Source organism: Chlamydomonas reinhardtii, chromosome 14 (assembly GCF_000002595.2).
Source record: "Chlamydomonas reinhardtii strain CC-503 cw92 mt+ chromosome 14, whole genome shotgun sequence".
NCBI classification, from domain to species: Eukaryota; Viridiplantae; Chlorophyta; class Chlorophyceae; order Chlamydomonadales; family Chlamydomonadaceae; genus Chlamydomonas; species Chlamydomonas reinhardtii.
Window position 1 is genome coordinate 3,785,006 of NC_057017.1, and position 18,071 is coordinate 3,803,076.

Here is an 18,071-nt window from a genome sequence, read left to right on the forward strand (position 1 = left end):
ACCCCCGCCCACCGTACTGCCCCCCCCCCCCCGCCCCCGCCCGCCCACACGCCGCCAGGCCCTTCCACCACACGCCCGAGGACGCATACGGTACGGCCGTACGGCGCCATGTGGCCGCCTGCCACACACACACACACACACGTTGTAGCACGTGCGCATGCTGCTGCCGCCCACGAACCCCCCCTCCCTCCACGTGCTCCCTGCTACGTCATGCTGCCCTTCCTACCATCCTGCCTTGTGTCTTGGCCCTTGTCACACCGCAACCACACGCGCTCTCATGCACACCTCTGTCTCACACCTCTTTCTCGCACCTCTTTCTCACACCTCTTTCTCACACATCGCCTCGCAGGCGCCATCTCGCAGTACTACGACGTTCCGGTGAGAGGCCGTGGCGCGTGTGTGTTTGTGTGTGTGCGTGGCTCTCGGCCCACCCGCCTCCAAACCGACCCCCTACATGCGGCCCTTGCCTCACACACCCTCTGTCCTCCCACCCACCCCGCCTCCTGCCCTCCCCCCCCCCCCCACACACACACCTCAGGGCCTGTCCATGCGCACGGCGCTGTACCGCCTGGCGGTGCACCTGCAGAAGGAGGGGTTCCTGTGGGAGCAGACCTTCCAGGGTGGGTGCGTGGTAGCGTGTGTGTTTCGTGTGTGTGTGTGTGTGTGTGTGTGTGTTGCGTGTGTGGCGTGTGTGTGTGTGTACGTGCGCGTGTGTGTGTGTGGGGGAGGGAGTTTAACATGATCCCAAAGGAACCAAGACCCAGAACCAGCGGTGACCTGCTGCTTTGCTTGCTCGCACTTACAATTACACGCACACGCACGCACACACACACACACACACATTTGTACATACATACGCACACACGTATCCACACACGCACACACACACACACACACGTGGCCCCCGCCCACGCAGACATCCACCCGGGTGTGCACGGCCACCGCTGTGTGGCGGACCTGCCCATCTACCTGCTGCAGCAGGTGCGGCCGGTGTAGGTAGGGGGGGTGAAGGGGCGTGGCGGGGGTAGGGGGCCGAGGGCACGAGGTGAGGGTAAGAGGGGGGGGCGGAGGCGGGGGTTGGCGCGGCGTGGCGTGGCGTGGCGCGGCGCAGGTGTGTGTGACACCCGCGGCCCTGTCCGTACATGGGTGTGTATGTGTGTGCACGTGAAACTGGCCGGAATGAAGTACACCGCGCCACGAGCCACCAGCCGCCATTCACACCACACCACACTGCGCCGGTGTGTCCTCCATGCGACCGCCACCGCCTCCTCCGCCGTGGCCCCGCTGCGCCCCAGGTGGCTCTTGGGCTGCTGCTGCGGCCCTTCAGCGCCGAGGACGACGAGGTGTTGCGGGAGCCCCTGCCGCCGCCCATGTACGCGGGTGAGGCGGGGGGCGAGAGCGCCGAGTGCGTGTGTGTGTGTGTGTGTGTGTGTGTGTGTATGTGTGTATGCGTGTGTGTGTGTGTGTGTGTGTGTGTTTTTATGTGTGTATGCGTGTGTGGGGGGGGGCAGACGAAGTGACGATATTGGGCACGGTCAGTACACACGGGTGCGGGCAGGGGGGGTGGATGGATGGATGGGGCAGACGGAAAGAGAAAACCGCTGGGGCGTGCGATGCGGTGTAGTGTGCACGGCGCTTGCCGGAATGCATCTCAGGCCGCCTGCCTCCACGCACAACACACGACTGCCCCAGACGACCACACGTACACAACCAACATAAAGCACCCGCGCGTGTGTCCTGTGCAGGCAACGAGCCGCCGGACGCGCCCATGTGTGTGCTGTACGACCAGTTCAAGTAAGAGCACTGACGTACGGCACTGATCTAGGATGATGCGCTACTGCCGTACAGGGGAGCCTGAGCACGGCCTGTGATGCAGCACACTCCCACACTCCTGCTCACACCCAGCCCCCGAGCCCCCACCTACCCCGCCCCCCCCCCCAATTCTTCACGTCTCAATTAATCCTGAATGTGCCCCCCCCCCTATCAAAACACCTCCCCCTCCTCTCCAGGGACCTGGTTGTGTCCGCCAGTGGCTTCCAGTACCTGGACGAGGGCAAGCCCGGCAAGCCCAAGCCCGGGTACATAGGTGGGGTGGCGTGGAGGCGGGGAGGGGTGGGGGCGGGGGTGAGGAGGGGCGGGGGCTGGGAGGTGGTCAAGGTGGGCCGTGGAGGTGTGGAGGAGCCACATGCCGCCACGTGCCGAGCAATTGGGTTTGGGCCGGGCCGGGTGACAGTCACGGCCACTGGCGGTGGCCAGTGGCAGTGGCGGAAGCCCCCCTCCCTCGAGTGTGCACTCAGCCGCTGTCAGTCCCGTGCGCAGCCCCTTGCTCTGACCCTGCCTTCCTCCCCGCCTCCCCTCCTACACCCGCCCCTCCCGCGCGCTCCTCACACACACGCCCACACACGCACACGCCCACACACATAGCCACAACGCCCGGCAGTCGACTGCTGGTGCGCGTCAACACCGACCGCACCACGCCGCCCCGCCGCCCGCCTCCGCCCGCCGCCTCCGCCACCGAGGCCGCCGCGGCGGGGCTAGCGGCGGCGGCCGCGGCGGCGGCGGGCGCGGACGCGCTCGTGCGGCTGGGGCCGGAGCCTGTGCGTGTGTTTTTCTTCATCCTGCGGAGCTATGAGCACATGGGCATGGCCAGCATCAGGTGCGTGCAGTTGTTGTTGTTTGTGTGCTCGGTGGTTCATTATTACGGAATTTGGAAAGACGTTGAAGTGGACTTGCACAATGAAGGGGTGTGGTCTGGGCTGGCGGGCAGGGGCGAGACGCGCGGCCGGCGCCTGTAGAACCGCCTTGCGCGGACTGAGATAAGATGGGTTGGGTTGGTTGGGTTGGTCGGGTGGTTGGTTGGGTGGTGCTGTGCTGTGTGTCTAACAACAGTAGGAGACAGGGCGTGGCGTGTGCGCTGAGATGCAGCCTGGAGACCCCCACCTCCCTCCTCCTCATCCCTTCCCCCTCCGTTGTCAGAAGCCACGCTCTCCTCCTCGCTCTATTGCATTGGGTTCGGTTTAGTTTGGGCTGGTATTTACAACCCCCCTTCACTTCTTAGTCATTGTACCCACCTCCCCAAGACTGACCTGCACCTACAACCTGTCGACATCACCTCGTCTTTACTATGCATGAAACTTCCCCATCTTGCCTTGTTCATTCATGGAACCCCCCTCCTCCCCAACCATGTTGTTCTGCAGCTGCGTGTCGGGCTGCACCTGCACGCCGCTGACGGTGGACGGCAACAACGTCCGCCGCGCCAGCCAGCTGCACCTCATACCCCTGTCCGTCAGCCAGGCCGGCCAGTGCGACATGGCCGTGGAGGTGTGAGAGCGTTTCGTGTGTTCCGTGTGTTTTGTGTGTATGTGTGTGTTACGTATCGTGTGCGTGTGTGTGCCTGTGTGTGTGTGTGCCTGTGTGTGCGTGTGTGTGCCTGTGTGTGCATGTGTGTGTGCCTGTGTGTGCGTGTGCTTGCGCACTGCAATACACACGCTGCCCCACCCGCCCGATCACCCCCCCCCCACCGCAGGTGCTCAACACCACACACAGCGGCGAGCACAAGATGAAGGTGCGCGGCCAGGACGGCAATGCGGAGGGAGGGAGGGAGGGAGACGAGGGAGGGGGCGAGAGGGCGGTGGAACGAGGAGGAGCGAGCGACCTGCGCAGTACTGTACCGTACCGTACGACACGGCTAATCCTGAGCATCCACCGCCTGAGCTGGGGCCCTCATCGTCAGCTGCCTGCCCCATTCTCCGCCGCCGCTGCCACTGCCACCTGTTGCTTGCTGCCACCATCACTACCGCGTTCACCAACGTCCACCACCACCTCCACCACCACCCCAATTCAGCTCGGGCACATAACCACCACTACCCCATCACCACCACCGCTGCCCCCTTCACCGCCTCTGCCTCGTCGCAGGTGGCGGGTGTGGTGGTGGCTGAGCGGGCGGGGCAAGACACCTACCTGGACTCGCTGGTGGGGCCGGGCGGCGGCGAGTTCGGGGTCAAGGAGCACACAGGGCTGAGGCAGGCGGTGAGTGGGTGGGGAATTGGGGTCGGGGGGTTGCAATGAGGTGGGGATGGGGGTGGGGGTGGGGGGTTTCGGGGGCAGTGGGGTGGGAGTGGGGTGGGCGGGGTTGTAAATACCAGCCCAACCTACACCAATCCAAGCTAAACTAGGGGGCAGTGGTGCGTGTGGACTTGGGTGGTGGAGGTGATGGAAGCTGGGAATCCTGGAGCGGTATGGGCCGGCAGGGGCGTGTTCGCTGCCGTACGGCTGCCGGGAGGGCTCGTGCCACACGTGGCCAAGTGCCGCATACCCACTGGCGCACCTGTGTGGCACGCGGCGTGTCAAACCCGTATCCTGACAACCTCCCCCCCGCCCCATCCTGCAGGTCACGTGGAGTAAGGGCGGGCGCAAGGGCGGACCCGAGTTCAAGGGCGAGTGGCGCCGGGCGTGAGCTAGGGCAACAGGGCCGGCGTGTCTGCGTGTGTGTGTGGGGGGGGGAGTATGAGGGGGCGTCAGAAGCGAGGGGCGAGCGAGGGAGAGCAGCAGAGCGCGAGGGGGCGAAAGGAGAGGGGGGCCAAGAGGAGAGAGAGAGCAGCGGGGGTGCGTCCGCAGTGGAGGTGTTGGTGAGGGCCGTGGGATTGCACCGGGGGCGGGGGGCAGGTTGGCAGGAGGTGCCCGCCGGGTATCGTGGCCCACGTAGCCTGCGGGCCCCCGAGCCTGTCCCGCGGTGTGCAGCGCCCCTGAAGGGCTTGGCTGGTGCGTCCGTGCGTGACAGTGAAGCGTAACCGCGTGAGGTAGGCTGGCTGAGGCGCTGAACAACCAAGGCCGCGCGCGGTCTCGAGTAGTTGGGCTGCAGCAGGCGCTGTAACTCTGAGCAGGCGTGGACACAGGCTGTGGTCACAGGCGCTGCGCTGATTGCTCTTGCCATCTGCCAACATGCCATGCAAGCTACTATGCCGTATTGGTGAGTTGGATTGTTCGGCACATCAGCCCAGCCAGCCAGCGCTCTGACGCACTCTGTGGCGGCTTGGTGGATTGGCTCCGCCACTTAGCCAGCCTCTGCTCCATTGCCGTTGCTTCATTCACACCCGCCAGTCCGACTGTGAAGGACCCGGCTGCCGGGGCTCCACACACCCGCGTGCCCGTGTCGCACCGGCGCCGACTCATTCAACCACACGAAGCCAGCGACCAAACGCAACGGCCCAACCCCTGCCTAACCCAGGGGAGGGGGCACGCCTGGGCTACCCCCCGCCCCCGAGATAGCACCGGCAGCCTCACCAACCTCACTCTTCGACTCTTGCCCTGACACGCCTTGTGGGATTTGTGGGCCGGGATTCTAGCCATCACACTCGGGAGTCGGGACTATGCTTCTTACTACCCTCTGTTCTTGCTTGTACTAGGGATTCAACAGCACCGGCAGCCTAGCACCGTGTGTACCTTGCTCAGTGTCAGACGAGGACCGAAAGAGAGAATTCCTCCATCGCGCAACACCCAACGCACCGTAACGCAACGAGTACAATTCTGATTGAAATATGAGGTAAGAAGTGGAAGACCGCCGAATGACTGCCGAATGCCGCCGGAGCAACCTGACGGACACTGGGCCGCACTGCCGCAGCGCCGGGCCATCGTGCATGCACAACGAATGCAACATGCATAAAGAACATAGAGAACATAAGTTAGTTACGGCAGCTCACAGACCATGGGGATTCGTCGTGCCGACATGGACCTGCCGATGCCGCCTGCCCCCGTGTGTCCCCGTGTGCACACATGCGGGCCACACGTGTGTCCACCGCCTCAACCCAATGGCTGCAGCCCTCGCCCCGGGACTGTCCCCTGCCGCTCACAACACCCGCTGTCGACTGAGGACCCTCTCCGGCTCTCCCGCTCCTCCTCCGCGACTCCTGCCCTCGCTCTGGCCTCCTGCACGCACGCACTCGCGCCACCGCCACGCCATCGCCCTCACCAAGCCGCAGCTTTCTGCTTCCTGCCCGCCACCATAGCACACACACAACACAACGTGCAGCTAACTGCGTGCGGCTGCGGTGGTGTCCGTCTGCGGTGTGACGTCGGGCGGGCTGGCCACGGCCACAGCCGACGACCCAAGCACCCCCTTGGTGACAGTCATGCTCGCGTGCGGCGGCGTCGCAAGGCCCGTCAGCGGCGGCGGCGGCGACGATGGCTGCCAGCTGCTTTGCGGCCCCGAGTCCTGCTCGCCTGACGTGCTGCCGGAAGCGGCCTCCTGTGCGCCTCCCTCGCCCTCGCCCTCGCCCTGCCCAGTCCCGTCACCGTCGGCGCCACCATACCCGGCACCGCCACCGCTGCGGCTGCCGCCGCTGCTGCGGCTGCTGCGGCGGTCCCAGGTCGACTCTGGCGAGGTCACTACCGCCGCCGCCGCCGCCGCCGAAGCCACCGCTGCTGAACCTGACGCCACGTCGGGCAGGGCGCCGCCAAAGGAAGGCTCCCGGCCTTCGTAGGCCGCGGCTTGTGCTACTGCCGCAACGGCTGCTACTGCTGCTGCTGCTGCTGCTGCCGGGCGGGCGGCACGTGGCACCACCTCGCCCGCCTCGTCCAGCATCTCCCAGTCCGGGTAGCTGTCCGAGCGCGGCACCGTGCTGACAGTAGAAGCAGCACCAGCAGCAGCAGCACCAGCGGCTGCAGCAGTAGCAGTGGCTGTAGCAGGGGCACTGCTAACAGGAGCGGCTGCGTCCAGCGAAGACTCCTCGCCGTGCGGCAGCAGCTGCCGGCGCACAGACGCGCCACCGCTGCCGCTGGCGGCGCCCTCAGCCAACGCCCCATCTTCCCCACCGTAGCACGCCGGCCCAGCCACGTCACCATCAGTGGCGGCTGCACCGTACGGCGAGGCGGCGGCGGAGCTCATTCCGCTGCCGTACCCGCCAGCGTACGGCGTGTACGGCGTAACCGCCGCCGCCAGGGCGGCGGCGCCTCCGCCCGACATGCGGACTCGCTCGTCGCCCTCGAACAGCATGTTGTCGTACGCCATCATAACCGCCGGACTGGGCCCAGCGGCGGCGGCCTCGCCGCCAACCGTCAAGCCGGGAGTGGCGGCGGCCGCCGCCTCGGCCGCCGATAGCGCGGCGGCGGCGCCGGCAACTGTCGGCGGCGGCGTGTTGCCCGTCCGCCAGTAGCGCGCATGGTAGTCCGGGCTGCCGTCCGGCTCTGCGTAACCGTAACCGTCGCCGTATCCGTAACCGCCGCCGTACATACTGTCGTACAGCTGCCTCTCGCCGCCGCCAGCACTGTGGCGGTTACGGCCGCCGCCGCCGCCGTCCTGGTCGTCACCGCCGTAGTCGGAACCGGCACTGCCGCCGCCGCTGCCGCCGCCGGCCTCGCTGCCGCCGCCGCTGCCGGCGTAAATGTGCTGGTGGTGTGCGGCGGTGTAGGCGAGGAGTTCCTGTGGGCGGCGCGTGAAGGTGTGCGGGTGTTGTGTGTGTGTGGTGGCTGTGTGTGTGTGTGTGTGTGTGTGTTGCTCAGCCAATGTGGTGTTGGGCTGGACCTCATGGGAACCTGGCGGCGCGTCCAGCTCAGCAGTGGCCAGGCCTAGGGCGCTGTCCACGCCGCTTCAGTCCTTCTGGCTTTGCCAGTTTGCCCGACGTCCATACAGCACTTCCATAATCCATCATACCCACACTGGCTGCAGAAGCCCCGAACTCCCCCCGCCCACCCCCATCCTGCCCCTTTCCCCTCCCTCCACCCCCCAGCCCCCCACACGCCTCCCCACACACGCGCCCCCGCACACACCTGCAGCCCCTCCAGCTGCCGCGTCAGCAAGTCCACCTCCCGCGCCAGCCGCGCCTTGTCGGCCAGCGCTGCCGTCAGCTGCGCCGCCAGCGCCGCCTCCACCAGCTCATCACCGTGGTGCTGGTGGTGCTGGTGGTGCTGGTGGTAGGGGTGGGCGCCGTCCTGGGTGCTGGAGGCGGCGGCGGCGGCCGCGTGGAAGCTGCCGCTCCCGCTGCTGCCACCCGCGACGGAGCTCACGCCGTCCGGAAGGGCACCAGCACAGGCGCCGGCACCAGCAGCAGTAGCAGTCGGGGTCAGGGCACCGCCCGGGACAGGCAGCGGCGCGCCAGGGCCTGCTACTGCCGCCCGTGCGGCTGTAGCAGCAGCAGCAGCCACCGCCGCCGCCGACAGGCCGGTGGCGGACGGGCCGACGCCGCTGCCGAAGCTGCCGCGGCGGCTGTGGGCGCGGCTGGCGCCGGCGCTGGCGAGCGCGGCGGCGGCGACTGCAGCCAGGTGCGGGGGCAGGCTGGGGGCAGGGGAGGGTGTGCGGGCGTGTGAGTATGGCACGCCGGCTGCCATGACCGCTGCCGCCATGGCTGCTCCTGGCATGCGCGGTGGCGTCATGGCTACCGGCAGTAGCACTGGCTGTTGCTGCTGCTGCTGCTGCTGCATGTGGTCTAGCTGGGACCGGAGGCGGGCGTTATCCTGTTGGCCCGCACACACGCACACGCACACGCAGGGCGGGCAACAGGGCAGGGGCGTGAGGAGTTTGTGTGTTGGTGTTTCCATGATGGCGGGCGCGCACGTATGCCCGCTGCATGGCTGTGCCAGTCATCTCCGGATTGCCGTACAGCCTGCTTTGTCCTTGTGCTCTTTTGACACAGCCTACAGCGCCAGCCCAGAGGTCCACCCCACGCCGCGTACCCCGGTGCCCCACTACGCCCCCGATGCCGCCTGTGCTTCCATTCAACCCACCCAGCCACCCACCCAGCCACCCACCCAGCCACCCACCTGCTCCAGCTCCTCACAGCGCTGCCGACGGGCCTCCGCCTCCGCCCGCGCCGCCTCCGCCTCCGCCCGCGCAACCTCCGCCTCCGCCCGCGCCGCCTCCAGCTGCTGCTGCAGCGCCCCCGGCTCCGCCTCCGCCTCCTGCCCCCGCGGCGGCGCGCCTGCCACCGCTGAGGCTGTGGCGGCAGAGTGCTCAGGAGACCCAGGGGCCGCAGCCGGCGCTGGCGCTGGCGCCGACGCGGACGGCGCCGGGTCGGCAGTTGCTTCTGCCTCTGCCTCCGCTGTGCCCGGCCCGGCAGCGGCACCGGCGCCAGCGCCAGCGCCGGCTGGGGCAGACGGCGGCTGAGGCTGAGGCTGTGGCTGTGGCTGTGCCGCAGAGGGCGAGGGCGAGGTCTCACTGGTGGCGGAGGGCGTTCGGCGCGCTGCCGGCGGCTTGATGAAGATGACTTTGCCGCCGCCGCCGCCGCGCCCGCCACGGCCGCCGCCGCCAGAGGTGCTACTGGGGGCCGCCGGCGGGGGGACCATGGGCCCTGGCACGGCGGGCACGGCGGCAGGGGCCGCGGCGGGGCCGCCTGTTGCTGCCGCTGCTGCTGCTGCAGGCACCGACGGTGCGCTCTGCAGCGGCGGGGCAGCCGCCGCCGCAATGGGGCCGGCGGTGGATGCGACCGCCGCCGCCGCCGCCACCGCCTTGGTGCTGCCGCTGGCGGTGCGCGGTGCTGTCGCCAGCCCAAAGTCCTCATCCGCCGTCACGCCCCACCCCCAGTCGTCCTCCTCCCGCTCCTCCCGGTCCTTGGCAGCGGCCCACCGCGAGGACGTCAACGACGAGGAAGGGGCAGCGGCGGCGCCGGAGCCAGATGCACGGCCTCGCCCACCCGCCGCCGCCGCCGCCGCCGCACCGCCGCGGCCACTGCTGCTGGCGCCGCCACCGCCGCCGCTGCCGCTGGCCCGCCGTCCGGCGTTGCCGCCGCCGCTGCCAGACGCTGTCCGCGCCAGCACGGGCACAGCCACGTGCCCAGCCACGGTCGGCAGCGCAGCCGCCGCCGCCGCCAACGCCGCGCCGCCCGGCCCTGCGGCGGCGAAGGCCCCGCGCAGGTCGCCCGAGGTCCTGCGGCTGCTGGCCCCGCCGCTAGCCGCCGGCGCACTCACTCCGCCGCCACCACCGGCGCTGAAGCTGCTGCGGCCGCTGGCGCCGGCCCCGCCGTTTCCGCCGCCGCCGCCGCCGGCACCTGCTGCCTCGCGCCCGGGCGGCGATGTGCCGGGGCCAGACTGCCGCCGCGAGGGCCCGCCGCCGGCTGCCACCGAGCCCGCCGCCGCCTCCTCTTCCTCCTCCCCGTAGCCCCCGTTGAAGATGGTTTCAAAGTCGTGGTCCAGCTGCGTCAGCAGGTTGGTGGCGTGCTGGCCCAGCGTACTGAAGCCGGAGAACACCTGTGTGCGTGCGCGGTCGTGTCTGTTATGAGTTACATGAGATAAGTTGTGTAGCTTTATGAGCAAGCAAATCAAGTAAGCAAAGTGCGTTAGCTTGGGGGTTGTATCACATTCAGGAGCAAGCATGGCGATGATGACGGCGACGCGGCATGGGCAGTGCGGGGCTGGCGGGAGTATGCCAAGCGACCAAGTCGGCTGGCACGAACACGGTAGCCGGGGCATGCGTGGCAGAGGACAACAAAGGGAAAGACGGCCCCCTTGTGCACAGCCCTATCCCGCTCATCCGTTCGCCCTGCTCCTCGCAAGCGCAGCCTCGTCTCCCCGCCCCTGCCCCTCCTCTCGCTCCCTGCCGCCACACCCACCGCGCCCAGCAATCCAGCGCCGCCAGTCGGGGAGCCGACAAGGCTGTTCGCGGGTGCGACGTTGCCGTACCCGAAGCCGCCGCCGCCGCCGCCATGGCCGCCGCCGCCCTGCCGCCCGCTGCCACCGCCTTTAGACGCCGATGCGGAAGGCCTGGGCACCTGCCGCGGCCGCAACCAGCCGCTTCCACCGCCTCCGTCGTCGTCCCCGCCGCTGCCTTCCTCGTCCGCCGCTGCCGCCCCGTGCTCGGGCGTAAAGGTGCGCGAACGCCGGCGATGCGCCGCCGCGCCGGCGCCGCCGCTGCTTCCCACGTCGACACCGGCGCCCGCGCCCCCGCTGTACGGCACGGCTCGTGAGGTGGAGGCGGCGCCGCCGCCCGCTGCCGCGGGGGGCGGGTGCGGTGAGAAGTCTGACAGGAGGTCCGTCACGCCGCCAACAAAGATGGAGGTCAGGGCTCCGAACAAGCCGTCATCGACTGCGTCATCGCCGCCGCTGCTGTCACGGCTGCCACCGCTTTCGGAGGCACGAGAGGCGCCGGCGGCAGCAGCTGCGTGTGCGTGTCGGTGGTGGGGCTGCTGGTGGTGGTGGTGATGGGGCTGCGGCTGCCGGTGCTGCTGGCCGCTGCCGCGGTTGCGGCGCGAATCGTTCATGTGCTGCGACTGCGACTGCGACTGCTGCTGGTGGTGATGGCTGTAGTCAACGTCGTAGCCGCCATCATAGTCGCCGTAGTGCCGGCCTGCAAGGGTGGCGTTGGAATCGCAACGGTAGAAAGGGGTGTTGCATGCTGCTGGGTGAAGTGCAGTGCAATGCCGTGGCCCGTGGGGTCGCGCCGCCGCAGCAGCAGCAGCTGTTAATGTGGCTGTCGCGACTGGAAGCCACGACGACGCGCCGCAGCGAGGCACTCGCGTTGGCTCTATTTGGCGCTGGCGAGGAGGCCCAGCGGTCCAGCGGCTGGCAAGCAACAAACGCTGTCACCACTCGGTGACTCTCGCAGCGACACAAATGTCAAATTTCCTGGTGCGTTTGTTAAGTGCGCAGGCACGGCCTCGGTAGCGGCAGAGGCCGGTCTCGGAGTGCTGCGCGGGCCCCGTCTACCGGTTTTGACATTGAAGCACTGCGGGCAGCTCGCTGCTACTTTTGACCGCTTGCGCACCGGCAGGGTTCATTCGTGCGCAAGCACTTCAACGCACCTTCCGTGTACTCTGCGTACTCCATCTCCGCCCGGCGACACAGCGCAGGCCGGGTTCAAACGTAAGGACCGGGGGGTGTGCGCCGCACCCCCGTCAACGCTGGTGGCCCGGCAGCCAGCTGCAATTGTGTGCAAGCCCGCCTCTAGGCGGCTGCAGCCCACATCGCAACAAAAGCTGCGAGAGTCTGCAATTTCCGCTTCAAACCCTCTTTCGCCGTCGACCTAAGCGCTGGCCTCTGCTGTCATGTCCAAAGGTTCAATTTCGGTAGCAAAATGAGAATGCAGATGAGGCACACCAACAAAAGCTCAGTCGGTTTGAGTCGGCAATTTGCTTCCTTGCTCGCGACGGTGCAGCTTCAAGCCAGGACTAACCAGGTGTTAGTGAAAGCGACCTTGGAATGACTACCATTGCGTCGGGAGGCCGGATGGTGTGAGAGACGGAAGGGAGGCCCACGTCGGTTGCGCATGAGCGCCGAGATGACACGCTATATATATCGGCTGAGTGAAAGCACCTAGCGACAAACGAGTTATTCACTATATCACGCAAGGCTTTCATACTTGCTGTGTTGCGCACGGGGATAGACACCGAACGTCAGCACTCCCGACAGCAGACTTTCCAACCACATTCTTACGGTTTATTCGTTCTGCAAATTAATAACATTGACATAGCTACGTGCTAACTACGAGGAATTGCGCGAGCTCGCTGTAACAATTCTACCCAGGCCGGCTCCAACCAGGCAAACTAGCGATGGCGAGCCTCCTGAACGCCAACCTGCCCTCGGATGAGGATGAGTCAGAGGATGACGACTATGACCCCCTCGCCGACAAGACGGCGGAGCGGGAGGACATTCACCAGGAGCCCAAAGCAGCTCGCGGAGGCGCCAAGAGGCGACGGTGAGGGTCTAAGGCATGTCTTCGATGCACGCATCAGCTAGAGCGGTTGGGCCGGAAAGAAGCCAGGCTAGTGTGTGCTCGGGCCCGACGGTGTGCCGATGGCCCCAAGCACTCGGGTTGGGCCTGAATCGCCGCTTCCGGACGTTGCAAGGGGCTTGCAGGAGAGGGGCCTTGAACGGGATGTTGGGATGAAAGGCAGGGATGTGGGAAGAATGGCCGGCGCATCGATACACGGTACTGCGTACGGCAGGCGGAGCGCCGCCCAGCCATCCCCCACACTCCCCCAATTTCACCACCACGTCCCTCTTGTCCCACTCTTTCCATCCTGCTCACCTTTCCACCGTGTCCTTCCACCCACAACGTCCGCCACCAGGCGAGGCGGGGCGCTGGCGGCCGGCGACGGCGAGGCCGCAGGCGCATCCGACGGCGACGATGGCGAGGAGGAGGAAGAGGACGCAGAGGAAGCCGCGGCGGCGGCGGAGGCGGCGCGCAACGATCCACGCGCCGTCGCCAAGCGCGAGAAGATATCCAGCCTTTGGGAGCAGATCAACAGCAAGGCAGCGGCCAACGGCACCGGCAGCGCGGCGGGGCGGCTGCCCAGTGCGGGGGTGACGCTGGCGGGGCTGTGCACCAGCGCCACGGCAGAGCAGCTGAGGGCCAAGCGGGCCAGGAAGGCGGCGCCCGACGAGGTGGGGAATCGGAGGGGTGGGAAGGCAGGTAGTGGTCCTCAGGCACGGTTCCAGTGAGCCGCCCGAAAGACGGGAGTGCAGGAACTTACCAGTCGGGATATGGGCTGCTCATGTGCTACCCGACGTGTGTATCCTGGCAGCGCTGTGTGTGAAGCGTGGTGGCGGCAGAGGGAGCAGGTAACAAGCGACAGCCATCTCTTGTGGTAGCCGGTCGTGTAGCGGCAGGTAGTGGGCACATGCTTGCATGCATGCCAAGCCGGCAACAGGCAGCGGCGGCCACGGAGATAGTAGGCCAGCATGGGGCCCGGGCTTGGGGCTGGGCGGGGCTGGGCTGGGCTTGGGGCTGGGCGGGGCGGGGCTTGGGGCTGGGCTGGGCTGGGCTGGGCTGGGCTGGGCTGGGCTGGGCTTGGGGCTGGGCTGGGCTTGGGGCTGGGCTGGGCTGGGCTTGGGGCTGGACTAGTCGGGGCGGGGCGGGTCACGTAGCCGCGCACACGGGTTGTGAAGCGCCAGCATCGCCACCCGCCCCTGGCACCCGCCCCTGGCACCTGCCCCTGGCACCCGCCCCTGGCACCTGGCTGACCGGCCGCTCCCTCGTCGCACCCCACCCTCCTCGCGGCCGCCCCAACAGATCTGGATGCGCAGCCTGGGCCTGCTGCCCAAGTCGTCATCGGCGCGCAGTGCCTCCACCGCCGCGGCAGCGGCAGTAGCATCCATCGCCGCGCTGGCGCCCGCGACGGCAGCAGCAGCAGCGGCAGTAGCAGCGGGGGCGGCAGTAGCAGCAGGGCCGTCGGGTCGTGGCAGCGGCTCGCCAGAGCCCGGAGGCCTGAGCGAGGCGGCGGCGGAGGAGAAGCGCGCGCTGGCGGCGGCGGCGCTGGCGGCGGCGCGTGACGCCACGGCGACCGGGTCGAGGGCGGGCAAGGTGGCGGTGACGGAGACGCGGCGGTTCGCGGGCAAGGACATTGAGGTGCGGGCGGGCCGGGCACTGAGGGTGTTGTGTGTGTGTGTGTGTGTGTGTGTGTGTGTGTGTGTGTGTGTGTGTGTGTGTGTGTGTGCGTGCGTGCGTGCGTGTGTGTGTGTTAAAGAGCACAAGGAAAACGTTGCGCAAAGACAGTGTATGCGATGCAGCAAAGCGACGGTTAACGGATGTTACCTGTGTGTGTGTGTGTGTGTGTGTGTGTGTGTGTGTGTGTGTGTGTGTGTTAAACACAAAACAAACGGAACAAAGCCGCTGAACACGCGTGCGCAGTTACGGACCAATACCTACGCCGGTTACCGAGCTCCGCGTTGGGCGATGTTGCCCCAGTTGTCACCTCGAGTATACTTACCCGCGTATGTTGCCTGGAACCCCCTACCCGGGCTTTTGGCATTCAGCCTCGTCTCCGGGGTGCACCCGCATGCGCTGCCATGCTCCGCGTCGGCGACGCGCTAACAACGTTTACCGGGCACAACTCCCCCTGAGTCTCGACGACTCCACATCCATTCTCACCTATAAGCGTGGGAATGGAAAGGCATTGGGCGGCAGCACAGAAGTGTCACGGACATGTGAAAATGGCAGCGGTGGAAGAGGGCGGCGTGCAGCAAGCAAGCTATCTAATGTCCTAACACGCATCCCAAAGCCCGCCCACTAACTATGCCCGTGAAAGGGAACGAGTCTGGGGCCGCGCGGCTGCAAATAGCGCCCGACTGCATGGGGCGGATGGCGGGCGGCGGTTGCAGAGGCATTGGGCCTGGCTGACTCGGCTGGCAGAAAAGGGCGTGTGCCCGTCACCCTTGAACCCGTGCATAACCCGTATCCCGCAAGCGTGCGCATGGGTGTGGGACCTCCCGCTCCCCACTCCACGGCGTCACCGAGTCTAAGTGGCTGCTCGTGGCCGCAGAGGCCACGTCGGTTGGGCAAGACCAGGCGAGGCGGGCAGGGTGGCAGCAGCTGATATTACAGCTAACGCACAGAGGCGGATGGACCGGAAACCCACGGGGCTGACCTCACCCGCAAAACCCAAGCGACCCCGTGGCACCCGAAACTACAAGCAAACCCGTAGCGACACGTAGCAACCAGCCAGCCTAAGACCCCAACCCACGCAAACCCAGGCACGCACTCAAAACCAGGGGCTCCAAACCACGAGGACCCAGAGAGCCAGTGTGTGTGTGTGTGTGTGTGTGTGTGTGTGTGTGTGTGTGTGTACACGGGAGGTTGGGCTGCCTGGTGAGAAGCATGGAGGGGTGAGCCACCCGAGGAACACGTGGTGGCAAGCGGGGTTGATTACCACAACAGGTTGTGGGGGATGCACGGGTTACGGGGTGTACATGGGATGGCTCGCCGCGCCGCCAGGGCGCGTGACACACTCACAGCAACCACACACTCACGCACCACTCACAGCTCGCGGTCCCACACACCTCCACCTGACTGCCGTCCCCGCCCCCTCCCCCCCCACACACACGACGCCTGATTTTTTTTACTTGTTGTCCCCGCCTTCACGATGGCTCAACCTTGCAACCCCCCACTTGCAACACGCAGGTGACTCTGATGGTGGACAAGGACAGCAAGGAGGCCGCCCGCGCCGCCGCCCGCGCCGCCGAGCCGCCGCCCAAGCCCGCCAGCAAGGGCCTGGACGCCATGCTGGCGGAGATTGAGAAGAAGAAAAAGGTGGGGGGGAGCGGAGGAGCAGGGGTGGAGGGGAAAAGGAGTTGGAGCGGGGTGGTGGCACGGTACACTGCTGCGTCCTGTGCCTTGCCACGTTTTGTTTGTTGCCGCTGTTTGGGTCCCTTGTCCTGCCTTGCCGCGCTCCACCAAACACCCTGCGTCGGTGTCGCCCGCGCGCTCGGGTCAAATTGAATTGTTGCCTGAATCCGCGTCCAACCCTGCACAATCCGCGCCGCTCTCCCCCCCACACACACACACTCACACCGAGAGTGAATTATGTCAACCACTGCCAGGCGTGCAAACCTTCCCCCTTGTGTACAACCGCGTCATTCTCCATGTACTGCTGCCCCCCGCCCCCTATCTCACAGCCCTCCTCTCCTCCCCCGCCTGCCTGCTGCCTGCGCCTGTGCAGGTGTCGGTGCTGGACAAGACCAAGGCGGACTGGAGCCAGTACAAGGCGGTGAACACGCAGGTGGACGAGGAGCTGGAGGAGCACAAGAAGAGCGGCGACCAATACCTGGACAAACAGGTGGGAGGGCGAGGGGGAGGGAGAGGGGAGAGGGAGGGGGAGGCGGAGGGGAGGGGGAGGGGGTTAATTTTGAACCAATCCCGTAAGGAAACAGTCGCGCTGCAAGGAGGGGGAGGGGGAGGGAGGGGGAGTGGAGGGTAGGGGGAGAGGGAGAGGGAGGGGGAGAGGGAGAGGGAGAGGGACAGGGACAGGGATAGGGACAGGGAGAGGGAGGGGAGGGGGAGACGGGAAGGGAGGGGGGAGGGGGGGAGCGGGAATCTGGGGAGAGGGTAGTGTTCATTCCCAGCATGTGCCGCCTAGACACGGGCGGGGACAGAGGCAGGGCAAGCTCTGTGCCGTGCGGCGAGGGTGTTGGGAGGGTGTTGGCGCTGGGTCCAGGGCCCACCTGCATCACGTCCATGAGCCCACTGCAAAGGCTGCCCATGCAAGACAGCTGTGGGCATGGCTCTTGAGCCTGCCGCGGCTTGCGTTCAACCCGCCCGGCCCCCCGCCCCCAGTGCACCCTGTACCGCAACTCCAACCATCTTTGCACCCACCCACCCGCCCCGCCCCCCCTTGCCACCCCACCCTCAAACGCACAGAACTTCCTCAAGCGCGCCGAGCTGCGCGAGTACGAGAAGGAGCGCGACACGCGGCTGGCGTCGGACATACGAACCCGCGGCCGACTGTAGGGCAGAAGAGGAGAGGAGCGCGGGAGAGAGAGGCGGTGCACAGCCGTGGGGCGCCCTGCCGGTGGCGGCAGTGCATGTTCGCTGTGGGGTAGCCTATGTGGTCTACCACACAGAATGTGGCGTGTTGACGGGGAGCCAGGTGATTGGGGGGAGCCAGGTGTTGCAGGGGGTGGGTGTCTGCCCCGTGAGTAACCGGGAGCGCCTTGCCCACATTACGTTGGCACACCTATTCGGCGTACAGGAGCATGTGCAGAAGCCATTTATGGCAATCGGTCCCTGAGAAGGTTGGGCAGGCAGTATATCATCACCAGCTGCCCGGGGGACTAGCAGGCTGCAGGCAGGCAGGCACGCAGGAAGCATGTCGGGTTGCCGTATGTATGGGGCTCAGGCTCAGTGAGTCCGGCGTTGTGCAGTTGTCAGCGGCACGGCGCCACCGCAGGTTGCAATGGTGACCTCAGTAGTGCGCTGCGGGAAAGGGTAGCTCGTGGGAGCTTTCGTGCACGGTTGTCAGTCTGCAGGGAGGCAGTACTGCAGGACCCCGTTGCGGGCACGGTCAGTTCTTGGGCAGGTGGCCGGTGCAATGCCGGCCGCGCGTGCTGTAAGCGGGTCGCTGCTTCGTCGTGTGCTGGTTCGAGGCAGTGACATGGGTCGTACCTGCATGGGTGTCGGCCTGTGTCGGCCAGCGCACACTTAATTCTTATATCCGTGCATGACGCCTGACGCGTCGCTTAGCGGGTCATTCCTGTAACACACAACTAGCTACGTCCACCCGCACGCTGCTCCTTTTAGCTGCCGCAATCCTGCCGCAAGCCTGCCTCACGACTCCAGGGTTGGGCACCTGCACTCCAGTCACGGACCCTAGTTGGCTAGTTCGGCCTGGTAAGCTGGGCTAGCTGCTCCTGGGCTGCTGGGCAGCTGGGCG

The 18,071-nt window shown here is 66.8% G+C and overlaps 3 protein-coding genes across 3 annotated transcripts in view; 2 read left to right on the forward strand and 1 right to left on the reverse strand.

The window, feature by feature from the left end:
* CHLRE_14g632501v5 (uncharacterized protein) overlaps nucleotides 1-4,885 on the forward strand; it is an 8,797-nt gene extending 3,912 nt beyond the window's left edge. Inside the window, exons 7-18 of the mRNA XM_043070433.1 lie at nucleotides 59-90; nucleotides 350-378; nucleotides 539-620; nucleotides 917-981; nucleotides 1,296-1,380; nucleotides 1,746-1,794; nucleotides 2,010-2,086; nucleotides 2,425-2,656; nucleotides 3,198-3,321; nucleotides 3,527-3,565; nucleotides 3,916-4,029; nucleotides 4,391-4,885. Of these exons, the coding sequence (XP_042917106.1) occupies nucleotides 59-90; nucleotides 350-378; nucleotides 539-620; nucleotides 917-981; nucleotides 1,296-1,380; nucleotides 1,746-1,794; nucleotides 2,010-2,086; nucleotides 2,425-2,656; nucleotides 3,198-3,321; nucleotides 3,527-3,565; nucleotides 3,916-4,029; nucleotides 4,391-4,456 (994 nt within the window). The 3' untranslated portion in view covers nucleotides 4,457-4,885. The remainder of the gene's footprint in view (nucleotides 1-58; nucleotides 91-349; nucleotides 379-538; nucleotides 621-916; nucleotides 982-1,295; nucleotides 1,381-1,745; nucleotides 1,795-2,009; nucleotides 2,087-2,424; nucleotides 2,657-3,197; nucleotides 3,322-3,526; nucleotides 3,566-3,915; nucleotides 4,030-4,390) is intronic.
* A 93-nt stretch (nucleotides 4,886-4,978) lies between these two features.
* CHLRE_14g632550v5 (uncharacterized protein) lies at nucleotides 4,979-12,128 on the reverse strand. Its single transcript, XM_043070434.1, has 5 exons — nucleotides 11,727-12,128; nucleotides 10,539-11,272; nucleotides 8,755-10,176; nucleotides 7,765-8,448; nucleotides 4,979-7,417 (listed from the first exon to the last, which is right to left on the reverse strand). Exons 1-5 carry the CDS (start codon nucleotides 11,749-11,751, stop codon nucleotides 6,029-6,031), a joined length of 4,254 nt encoding a protein of 1,417 aa, XP_042917107.1. The 5' UTR covers nucleotides 11,752-12,128; the 3' UTR covers nucleotides 4,979-6,028.
* A 129-nt stretch (nucleotides 12,129-12,257) lies between these two features.
* Nucleotides 12,258-17,909, forward strand: CHLRE_14g632600v5 (uncharacterized protein). Its single transcript, XM_043070435.1, has 6 exons — nucleotides 12,258-12,619; nucleotides 12,993-13,308; nucleotides 13,937-14,272; nucleotides 15,824-15,952; nucleotides 16,362-16,478; nucleotides 17,060-17,909. The coding sequence occupies exons 1-6, from the start codon at nucleotides 12,474-12,476 to the stop codon at nucleotides 17,147-17,149; spliced, it is 1,134 nt and encodes a 377-aa protein (XP_042917108.1). The 5' UTR covers nucleotides 12,258-12,473; the 3' UTR covers nucleotides 17,150-17,909.
* Nucleotides 17,910-18,071: the final 162 nt, after the last annotated feature.

What these genes read in the sequence shown, in the direction of transcription:
- CHLRE_14g632550v5 (XM_043070434.1), bottom strand. Translation starts at nt 11,751, where the DNA reads ATGGAGTACGCAGAGTACACGGAAG. An exon ending in GCGCTGGATTGCTGGGCGCG is followed by an intron (nt 10,177 to 10,538) that starts GTGGGTGTGGCG and finishes GCACGCACACAG; the next exon opens with GTGTTCTCCGGCTTCAGTAC. An exon ending in GGCAGCTGGAGGGGCTGCAG is followed by an intron (nt 7,418 to 7,764) that starts GTGTGTGCGGGG and finishes CGCCGCCCACAG; the next exon opens with GAACTCCTCGCCTACACCGC.
- CHLRE_14g632600v5 (XM_043070435.1), top strand. Translation starts at nt 12,474, where the DNA reads ATGGCGAGCCTCCTGAACGCCAACCTGCCCTCGGATGAGGATGAGTCA. An exon ending in GGAAGGCGGCGCCCGACGAG is followed by an intron (nt 13,309 to 13,936) that starts GTGGGGAATCGG and finishes CCGCCCCAACAG; the next exon opens with ATCTGGATGCGCAGCCTGGG. An exon ending in AGATTGAGAAGAAGAAAAAG is followed by an intron (nt 15,953 to 16,361) that starts GTGGGGGGGAGC and finishes GCGCCTGTGCAG; the next exon opens with GTGTCGGTGCTGGACAAGAC.